The sequence below is a fragment of the Anopheles coustani genome, chromosome 2 (assembly GCF_943734705.1).
Source record: "Anopheles coustani chromosome 2, idAnoCousDA_361_x.2, whole genome shotgun sequence".
Lineage (NCBI taxonomy): Eukaryota > Metazoa > Arthropoda > Insecta > Diptera > Culicidae > Anopheles > Anopheles coustani.
The window spans coordinates 34,257,321-34,268,779 of NC_071289.1; the positions used below are offsets into that span (position 1 = coordinate 34,257,321).

The 11,459-nt window shown below is 40.0% G+C and overlaps 1 protein-coding gene across 1 annotated transcript; it reads right to left on the reverse strand.

Moving 5' to 3' along the window:
* Window positions 1-7,345: 7,345 nt before the first annotated feature.
* Window positions 7,346-10,726, reverse strand: LOC131264280 (EGFR adapter protein-like). The gene is made up of 3 exons (XM_058266562.1): window positions 10,460-10,726; window positions 9,344-9,946; window positions 7,346-7,842 (listed from the first exon to the last, which is right to left on the reverse strand). The coding sequence occupies exons 1-3, from the start codon at window positions 10,724-10,726 to the stop codon at window positions 7,645-7,647; spliced, it is 1,068 nt and encodes a 355-aa protein (XP_058122545.1). The 3' UTR covers window positions 7,346-7,644.
* Between the last annotated feature and the right edge of the window lie 733 nt (window positions 10,727-11,459).

Below are 11,459 nucleotides of genomic sequence, written 5' to 3' on the forward strand. Positions count from 1 at the left end.
AAAAGATAGCACGTCGAGTGAAACAGGTGGTGGTTAGGATTTGGAGACGTTTTTCTCTCCGAGGACGAATAATTTATTACCCGAAGGAGATTCTCCATATTCTTTGGTATTATGCACTTTATCTCTCATACTTCCCCTCTCGGTGTGTAACCTTTCATTCATTTTTTTTCTCTCTCAGCACGATTTTCCCGAAGACTAACCGAATCCTTTTCCAAACAACGTACGGAGTCAGTTGCGGGGCGGAAGACATTTTCAAAGGTGGAAAATCTTCTACCACGGTGTACGGGTACGGTGCGGGGCTTTGTTGTTGTAAAACCATATGTTCGTTCGGTCACCATGATGATGGAAATTTTGGGGTACACGGCGACGAAGAAAAGCGCAACGGGAAACCGGCGTCTGCGCAACGAGAGAGAAAACATTTCAGTAAACATGGAAACGGACCTCTGTGTTTCCCGTTTCCGAGGAAGGTATAAATTTTTCCATTATCTCGATGTTCCACACATACACCCTCGACATAGTGTGTGGAATTTTCATTCATAAGAAAATTGTACTCCAATTGTGAGAATGTGAACAACCTCACCTCGAGTTTTTGTAATGGTGATCTTGGTAGTGGATTTAGTATTTTTGAATGCAATTTTGTAATGCTCTAAATTCAATTATAAAATATCTTATCTTATGAGTTTAACGTATTTTCACAATTTAACAAAATATCGTCCACATGGAAGCAACATACAAATGTTGTCCACGACGAGCCATCGTAGTCTCCATTAATTTGCCCGCGCTAGAACGTGACGATCCCGGAAATGATGTACTCAAATTCAATTTCCTGGGTTTCATCCGGTACAAAAACATACTCAGAGACCGATGAACCAACACAGTCTTACCGATTTCCAGTTTGCAATTCGATTCCGACAGTTTCGCCGGAAACTGTCAACCGCGCGAATAGGAAGTCCTGTGTGCTTCTTCTGCCCCTACAACCACAAGTCCTTTAGGCCCCGGAAGCTCCTTTCTTCGTTGGTTCCCATTATGCTAATTGATATTGTGGCGTTGCTTTTCGCTGGACGGCAAGAGCTGTGACAGAGGCGCCTAATATTGGTATGGGGCTGCTAAGCTCAGTGGCAATTGCCTCATTAGGAGCAATCTCGCTCGTTCGATGGAATTACCACGACGCTTGCCAATGCCCGATTTAAGTGGGCTATTTCCGCTAAGCCGTGTTACCATGATGTTACCATTAAACGTAGAATATAACGATTTGGACTGAGTGACACATGCTTGACTTAAAAATATCTCTAAATAAATTCACCATAAATCCACAAGTCGGTTTTGCCTTATTTATCACAATCTCTTTCAGTTTGAAAATAGTGTGATGCATTGTATTCCATAGTTTTCCGTTGATTTTCAAATTCAATACGAGGCAAAAATGATAAATAAATAAAATCAGTAATGAATAATTATTAAAAAATATCGTTTTCAGCTGGATTAATTTAAAGGAAAACTCTTATCAATGATGCACAACTAAAACAATCTTTCGTTATGAATAAATAAAAACACAAATAATGGATGCCTGTTGAAATGGTTCGTTTTCAGGGGGACTGTCCTTTGTTTGTTTTCTATAGACCGACTCTTGATGATTTTCTGACAGACGAACGGATCACTTTTGCATGAAAACACTTTACACAAATTTACATTAACTTCATCCGTTAGTCAGATTGCCTAACCAAACGCAAAGTGCAAAACAATTCAAATTAACCATGAGGCAGGGCTCAAACTACTGATTGTATAATATTAGCTAACGAATTTCAATAAAAGCTCCCGGATATTGGTAAAGTACCTCTTATACATATAGCACCATTCCTAGTTGTTTCATCCCTACGAGTGGCTTTCATCCATTTTACGACATATATTTTTCTTCTTTCCTTAAATTCTCTCTGAAGGTTTCTCCCGTTATCTCATATATCAAGGAAACGCAATCAAAGAAGAAAATCAGAATAATTAAAACCCAACGTGAATTAATTTCCCTTTTAAAACCGTGCCGGAAAGGTTCACAAAAAAGGAACACTACGACGTCGATAAGGATGGCATCTGAAGAGTGGCAACAGAAATATCCGCTGGGGACAAACCGGAAATGTTTTGGTGGAGGAGAAAGATATGAAGCGGCAGATGCACAGGAAGTACTCAGAAGAAGAAAAAACATCCCTCTCCCAGAAAATATGTCAATCAACAGAAGAAATATTAATGGCATCCTCAATTCGACAAAATTCTATTTTAGCCCTTTCACCTACTCAAAATTCTATTTTAGCCCCCGCTTAGCGACGTGAGCTACAGCCAGGTCCAGCCCCTTTTCGAAATGTAGGTAAATAGCTGCTTCTCACTTATTAGATAAAAGTTCTAATAGCATTCATTTTGATTTCAAATAAACTAATTGTAGTTGATTTTGATTTTATCAAACACTTGGTATATATTACAAAAACATTTTACTAGAATAGACTTTCTCCCTTGTTCGTACATACTTGAACTATCGCTGTTTTTGTGAAGTTGTCAGTTTTGTAAATAAAATTAAACTTAATTCGAGAAAATACGAAATGGAAACACTACAAAGCAAAACATATGTTTATAGAATCCCAACAAAAAAGCTAATTAATGTTAATAGTCATCTGCAACGGTTGTCCTACGAAAGAACAGGCCAAATGAAAGAATTGTACAAGCAAATTCTTCGAGCAAACAAATGAGGAAGTAAACCTTTCGCAGCCCCATTTAATTCAAATTCGTTTAACTCTCCGGAATGACTTTGTAATTTGAGCTTAGAGTTCGGCTAATCGCTAAGAAGCGAAGAATGTGCAGCATGAAACGAAGGAAAACTAGGGCTAGATCGACCCAATTCAATTAATCCAAAGGGTTTGTCAGATTTTCGTCTTTGATTTTCCGTCCTGCGAAATTGCAAGGACAAATAAGGAAAGGACTATGGAAAAAGGAAAACCTTCTCGAGCAAAACAGTAAGGTAAAGTGGAGCAGGACGCTCCCCTTAAGTGAAAAACATTATTTTCTTCTTTTCCTATCATTAAAAAGTCTCTGATTTTCATAGTTAGATAAATGAACATCTTGTTTATGTATGAAAAATATTAAACACTATATCAAACTAATCAATTTCATATTAAATAAGATTTTCGAAGGGCCTTTCAGTTTTTGCTCCGTTGACAACAGTGGGGCAAGATGGCCCAACCGGTGGGGCAAGACGCACCACTATTTAAACATCGGGCAAGACGATCCAAAACAAGCAGGAAATGGACCAAGGTTGCTTGTTGAAAGGTTAGTCTATGCAGAGGCACGAGTAAACAGTCCGATACTGAGCCCATGTGGATTGAGTTTTGTGGTGTAGCATTCAAATAACAGTTCGGGTATAAATTCGTTGCTGAATGCCGAAAAATTATTGAATATTTTCACGGATCTGTTTTTGGCCTTTTATACAAACCGCCTTAGTCCAACCTTTACAATTACATCAACCTTACAGGTAGCACTTCTGACAGAGTCAAAATTTATGATGTCTGTTGCATCAATTTTATCTAGAATTCCTGTTCGATATAAGGTATTCGTTTGATGATTTATATTAAATATCGCAAGATACTTTCGTCCCTCTGAAACCTATGTAAGGGTAAGCGGTGGGACTCATCATCATCATCATCTATTGCTAAACTATTCAAGTTTGTTTCACCCATCGAAGCACGCAAATAGTTTTTTTACATTTTTCAAAACAGAAAACGATCTTTCTCCTGAGGTTCAAATTCCTTGGTATGGTTAATAATTTTTTTAGAATTACCTCAATGTTTGTAAAAGTGCAGGACATTTCATTCACTCACACGGTATAAATTTGTTAAATTTATATTATTTTAAGAAGAAGCTCGTTAAATTTATCTTGTACATTTTGCAAATCAACTGCTACATTGTTTTCTTTTATATACAATACATTTTTTCGATTTTATCCTCCAAATAATTTACATCATTGTCATTTGCGTAAACTCATTTTAATATTTAGAAGCATCTAGTTTTTGTTCTATTGATAAATTCAAGTCAACAAATATTTTAAACGGTTCAACTGTATCTTCGTACTTGTCTGCCCTATTAGCTATTTGGGCAGTTATATTATCGCTGTAATGATGGTGCCGAAATGCAGGTGTTGTTCGGTGTCCGGTCGGAGAAAGAAGAGACCCGACGGAATTTATTCTACTCTTTTTATGACTTTCCTTAACACTTATACTTAAAAACTAACTTAACACTAACCTACTATAATATGCAACTTACTACAAACTAAATGCGTGTCCACACTACATCGCAAATGCCGTAGAAGCTATTGACTCTGAAATCATTCAAATTTTTGTTTGTTCCTTTCCAAATTCGCTTATTCGAATCAAACGATAAGGCAGTTAGTCTAGTAGCTTCATTTTCGATTTCATCAACATTATTTCTGAAATTATTAACAAAATGTGTGAAAGATCGAAATAAAATTGACCCTTTTATTATTTCGCATTCTACTGATTGTAGTGACTTATTGGTCCCATTCATTCTTTGCAAAATTCTATTCCAGATTATGGTCATTAAATAAATTTTAAATTTAGACATTTTTATTAACTATGATTTTGCTTCCAAAATTGTCCCCTGTTTTTCATTTTCAGCAGTAACTATTTTATTCAACGCTTCCTTGATTTGCTGAAATCCAGCATTGAATGCTGCTATTATTTTTGTGATCCACATTGCCCTCGGGGCAATGCTTACCGTTAGAGCCGCTGCTGGTTGTGTGTACGGTGGGTTTGTTCGTCATACGAAGGACATCAATGAAGGAGCACTAAACAGAAATGCGGGCTTTGCGTAGGTCGTCCGTTTAGTGAATGATCCTTCGGTAATTTCCGAGGAGCCCTGGTTTCAACGGCCACTCGTCTATAAATAATACTCGCCAGAATATCCCTCTTGAAATAATCCCCTTATAATCGAACCGTGCGGTGCCGCTTGCAGGATTTGCGAACTGATTGGGTCAAGAATTTTCAATCACGAGTGTTTCTTTGGTTCACTTCGTCCACTTCGGAAAGGTGAGATGGTATTTTCCAAAAACCATTCTTTCAGGCTGCAAAACACCGAATTCTTTCCTCCAAACTTTTCCCCCGGATTTTCTAAAGATGGTAGTTAGAGAAAAGGATAGAAAATAGCAAAAGAGCGATAAACTGACGCAGAAAACTAATAAACAAAAGGATTAATAAAGGTTTTGTTTGCCGGGAGTCAGAGGATTGTGGTTTGTTTGCACTCCTCAAGAGCACATTCTATATTAGGGAATGCTGCATCAGAAGGGAAGAAAATATGATAGAATGTAAGAAGAACAAAAGAAACTTTCAATCATTATCCATCTTTTTGGTAAACGCAAGGTGCATAGACAGATTTTTTTTGATTTTCTCTTCTCACTTCACAAAAAACAGAACTGAAGGGCGCTGTTCAGTTGCATTGGTAAAAAGCAGCTTTTGTGAATCATCGAAAAGTTTTCTTATTATTTTTCCAATCTGTAATTAGTCCTTTTTTATTTTCTCTTGACTATAATTGTGTGGTCATGGCGAGTTGGTTTGTTATTTGTTTATCCATCCGTAATGGGATTTGTTTCGTTTTGCATGCTTCATTTCACTCGCTCTCACTCCTTTTCACCAGTAAACCACGAACATTGTTAGTTTTTGTTTTCCAACGAAATGGGAGTTTCGCAAAACACAAACAACTGCTTATTCGCTAAAACGACTGTTTTCAAGTGGAAATCGTAAGCTAAGTTCGGGCGACGCTCGAGATGATTTTGCTCAGCACCAAGATGACGACCTAGTCGGCTACGGCGTTAGTTTGTTACTAAAAACAAAAGTTTTCCTTGGTACTTTATATGGGACCCTGAAGGAAGGTTCTTCTTTTTCGTTTTCCACCTTTTGACCCACGACTTCTGCATGAAGCTGGAAGTAACGTAGACCTAGCAGAAGCGATTAAATGCAATGTCGGGGAAAAGAATTGAGTTGCGTTTGGCTTTGGATTTCGTTCCAACTACACAAAAGCTGCGTTTCTGAAAGAATGAAGTTATGTTCGAATAATCGGTCTTAGGTTCGGATTTTACAGGTTCTTCTGATATGGATTGCGGCCGTAGTTTGCAAGTTGACGTCTGTAAATTTAAGGCTTATCCTTTGGTGTTCTTCTCTGATGACGAGTCAATTCAAAACGCACGTTAACTTCACGTAAATATCTAGTTGTACATAAATTCAAACAAAACTTCTGCTGAAAAGGACCGTCAGAAGTGGGAAGAGGTCATGCACATCCTTCGAACATCATGCTTGGTTGGTCGCTTTCCAATTTAGTTTGTGATGATTAGCCATTCAAGAGAAAATCTTTGCTAGTAGTTTTGTGCTTCAGGAAGTTAAAAAAATCGTAATCGATGAAATTTAATAATTATCATGAATCAGAGAAAAGACAATCAGGTACTTATTCATACTTTATTTTTATTTATTTCATATTTCTTGGATGAAAAAGAAGTTTGAACTACAAATGCTATGAATCAAAAAATAGTAACGTTTCAACAACTTTTATACGTATGATCCTTTGAATCCTTTGTCCAAGACTTTTGATCTGGACTTTTCTTGTACATTAATCGCTAACAAACTTAACGGTTTCGGATAAAGATGTTACTGTAAGTTGCAAATCAAAACATCAAATGCCACTTAACTTCACAAGTCATTTATTTCGGTTACACTTATTTTCGAACAAATGTATTTTTCCACTTACATTATATTTTCATGTGTCAATATTTTATAGTTGTTTGTTTGAGTGTATATACAATTTTCAAGGCACATATTACAGCGGTAGGCGACGTCCATCAGTGGCTACACCGGACCACGACACATCATTGTTTGCTTCAGCCAGGACGACAATCCACCGTTGATGCTCCCATTTTCAGATGTTGGTGAATTCCGCCGAGCCATCGTTTAATTCCAGTACCCGGGTTTAACAGTTACGATTGCGCTGTGCCAACGCGTTGCATCTCAGTCCACCATAAAAGCCACAAAAAGTTGTAAATCGTAAGCTACGCCAAGTCAACGCGTACATCCAAACGTTCCTGACGTTTTGGTACCTTTAGATTGTTACATTTCGGTTTCGCCTAAAAGAATAGGATGTAGTACCAGCTGGTAGTAGTACTAGCTGTCCTGTGATGTGTGTTACTAGTCTAAGACATCTCCAACTCCTCCCCGTGTTTCCTGGTGCCTTCTTTTCGACTTGCATTTCCATTTCCACGAACACTATTTACACGAGCTATTTGACAAGCTATTTACAAACTTATCAGGAAACTGTTCCACAACGGCCTGTCGTATGCAGATACCGGAGCACAGCGACGGCCTTGGCCTACCCATTGTATCATTTTTCGCCGACAGAGGTCTCCTCCCTCCCCCGAACGCTCATCAGCGCGAAACATCCTCGACATCGATTCACCATCCGGCGTATGCTTCCGGCTTCCGGCTGTCACTACCGTCGTACGTCCGTGTTTCGAGGAAATTTTATCAAAATATTCCAAACACCTACAAACCCTCCTCTCCTCCCGGAGAGCCCCACATTGGACCAGCTGTTCAAAACCTCTCAGCATTCTCGCTACGAACAGATGTCGAGATCGGAGAACAGCTTGGAAAACTCGTTCAACGCACTGTACGTATCGTAGTCGTCCGTACGCTTGCACTTCATCGGGATGTTCTGAGGCCGTGACAGTGAAAGTGGGACCGGAAGCATTTCGGGCATCACCGAGTGGTGTGTTATCAAGGCGCGCAGTGACGAGAATTCCTTTGTGAAGCCCTGGGAGGAAGGATGATAGACGGATTTTATTAGCCCAATTGAATTGTATCTTATATAGGTCTGGTTTCAAGTGGTTAATGGTGTTACAAGAAAGATATAAATATTCACAAAGAAGTAATAATTTTTCGAAACTGAAAGATATCTACTAAATATTTAGGTTAAATTAAAATATGAACTATGGGAAGGAGATTATCGCTAGGAAATGTTAATAAACTTGTAAATGCGATGAAGATATGTTTTACTGTAGCCGTAGTTTCACTGTATAGTCATAAATAAATTTTGTTCAGAAAAAAGCTGTCAACAAGATTCAAAGGTCTGTAATAACAATGCTTTTCAGACTCAACAAGAAGATTTTTATGAAAAGAATAGAAAAAGCTCAATTCAATGTCAACCAAATCATATTCGACAAAACAATTAATTGGTTAAGGAATCATTTAAATCCTCAACCATCTCGGATGATCCATTAAAGCCGGGTTGGCTGCACGATTAAGTGCGTTGGTGAACCATTTTGCACCAGGCTGAAATTATTTATGGAATGGGAGCGCATTTATTGGAAATTTATGACTGTTTATGCACAATCCCAACAGCACATGAACGATGCAACAATGCCAGCACAGCTATAGCCAATGGAAGTTTTTTAGAAAAATGATAACCATGGTGCGGTAAACACATTTTCCCACCATCATCCATAACATAAGCATAACACCCCTACACCATTGGAGGCCTCCTTTCATACAAAACCATCGCTTTTCGCTGTAGAACGATTTGAAGGGGTTGGAAAATTGGAGCTGCATGTAAATCAACCCGGACTTTTTTGTGATCCGACAACCGGAAGCTCGTCTAATACGACATTGGTCACAAATTGAATAAAATGTCCCAACCCATTACCTTGCCCAGGTGCAGAAGAGAATTTTCAATGAAGGATGCATTTAAGTACAAAGATACTACTCCCTATTTTTGCGTGCGAACATACTCTAATTTAGTAAGGGGTCTGCATAATCAGCTAATATTGGTGCTTCTGCTGCCGAGCGGCGTCAAGAATGTGTTTTTCCAGTTCGTTTAAGCTCATTTATTTCGAGTGTAAAAGCGAAGCATAGTGAGCAGGCAGTTACCGAAATTGAAGTGGCATGCATGATTGTCCTTAATTGCATTCCTACCTTCATTGGGATCCCATGCAATTACCCATGCTACCGTTACACATACGCACCCATTTGCTGCTGGGCGTTATTATCAAACACCTGGAACTTAAATCACGACCAGGGAATATTCACATCGGACCCGAGCATATTTGGAAATTTGTTGTAAAATTGGGATGCATCCTAACATGCAAGGTGGTGCAAGGTGCAAATTCCTCGCCGGCAGAATCCTACGGTTTACCCGTGAGAAGAGGTTTGTGTGTAGAATAAATTCCTCCCCGAAGCGAAAGGTTTACACATGATCTCCCAATATGGTCGAATGTGACCTTCTCGGTTGTTCTTTCCAAGCACATGTAATAAATTACCTTAATTTTATATCCACGCTCGGTTTTCATAATTAAATAGTGCACCACCTTCGGCCCCGATCCGGGCGGAACTCGGAGCGATAGCGCAAAGCAACCGTGCTTGGTGGCACTGCGGCGAACCAGGAACGCACCGGGGCTCTGCTGAGTGAGGACTTCCAGTGATAGTTCGCGAGGCAGCCCGGCCTGGAACCAGGACGCCCGGTCCAGTTCCTCGCTGTCCTCACCGAGGCTGACACTGTTCAGGCTGTCGGCGTGCTTCGGCGGGGTGACGGTCGGGAAGCGCTTCGGACTGGAGCTGGCACTGTTCGTCTGCCGGATCAGGTTGCGCTTGAACTCGTACTCCACACCGTCGGCCACGGCGGTCGTCGTGGGAGCCTCATTCGAGCAGCCATTGCACTTCGGATGGAGGCGCTGTGGTGACCCGACGAAAGATTGTTTGCACGAGTCGCCGAACTTACTCGACACGATCTGGTCCAGGGTGTAGATGTCCTCGGACAGGATGTCGTTGAACTTCCTTTGGGGCGAGGGGGGTGACGATTTATGGCACATCAGTGGCAAGCTTTCCTCCGTGCTACGCAGGAACCCGAGAGCGAAGCGTTTTATCTAGCGTGGAGGGAACGATACGGGAGAAGTAAGCAGGTTAGCATTTGTGATAATTTTATCGAATTAAATAAGTTTCAAAGCTAATTGCAATATTGCACACCATAGTTTTGATAGCAAACTCTCGATAGTTTAAAAAGAAGGTAGGGTAAACAAGAAATATGGAAGGGAAGAGCACCTCACTACGAATGGTAACGCGATACAAGAATTTAAAAATCAATCATGTCGCGTCAATTTGTTAGAAATGAATCATTGTACCTTCCTTTTAAAAGTGCGAAGTTGAACCCAAAAACACTTACTTTCATACTATGAAGATTTTTGTTCTGTTTAGTTACCAGACACATCTTTTAAAATTGTTTTAGATTGCCTGCATAGGGTTTGCAACTTTGATAAATATCCTTCACAGCAAAAATATCTTGTAAACATATAGAATTGCATTTCCTTGAAATGTTACTGCTGTTAAATGAATTTATCTTTTATCCTGTTCTACACGGAATCATGTTACGAACCACTTACCAGCGTCGGTTTCTCCATGAACTTGATGCAATTGTTCATCTCGCTCGTCGGCGATCCGCTGCTGTCCTCGTCGGACGAAGTGAGCAACAGTGGATCGACGGTGTAATTTACATTTTCATTCGATTTGTTATATCCTCGGCCCACCAGCTTTGGCTGCTCTTGTGTGATTCTAGGGGAATCTAGCACATCGTAGCAACACTTTGTTCGCGAAGGCTTTTGCTCCATGCCGGCCACCAGATTGTCGGTAAAATATTCCACTTCCTGCATGATATCTACCGACCGGTGAAGAAGAGGTGCGCACTTGACCAGTCAAACATGTGCAGGTCCTCTTCTCGGGTGTCCTTCTGCTGTACGATAGTTGTTGGTGCACGGGGAACTCCAAACCAATCCAACCGACAAACCTTAACCAACGATTGCGTACTTCCACCGCACGATTTAAAAACCAAACCCACCCTATTGACTGTTTTTCACCACATGTTCAGCCGTTGTTTTTCCATTGGCGGGTTTTTTTGATTTTTCTGCGTGATGAAAACCGTACACGTAGACACGAGGCACTGGTTGTTTTTTGCTAGGTTTATTTTATTGAAATACACTTTTTATTCAATCTTCGTTCAGCTTTTGTTTGCGAATTTTCCAACGGGCTGTTTGTGGCCGGTATGCGTTCTTGTTTAATTTTTTGTATCCTCAGAACGTACGTGAACTGTGAGGGAAAGTGGATCAGTGGTATTCTGTGATTATTTTTCTGGACCTGTTTTATAAACAAAAAATGAATACTTTTCGTTTTCACTGAACACACAAACACAAACAAACACATTGTCGTTGGGTGCATCGGTATGATCCTCGGGCATGCTTTATCCTCACTGAAGCACTGGAGTCACAGAATACAACATTCTCCTTTATCTTCTATTAATGTATTGCGCTCTATCATGTGAGTCGTTTGTGACGGTCGGGAACCGGAAACGGTGTTCTAAAACCGGAGTCAACCGCAACCCGCCCTCAT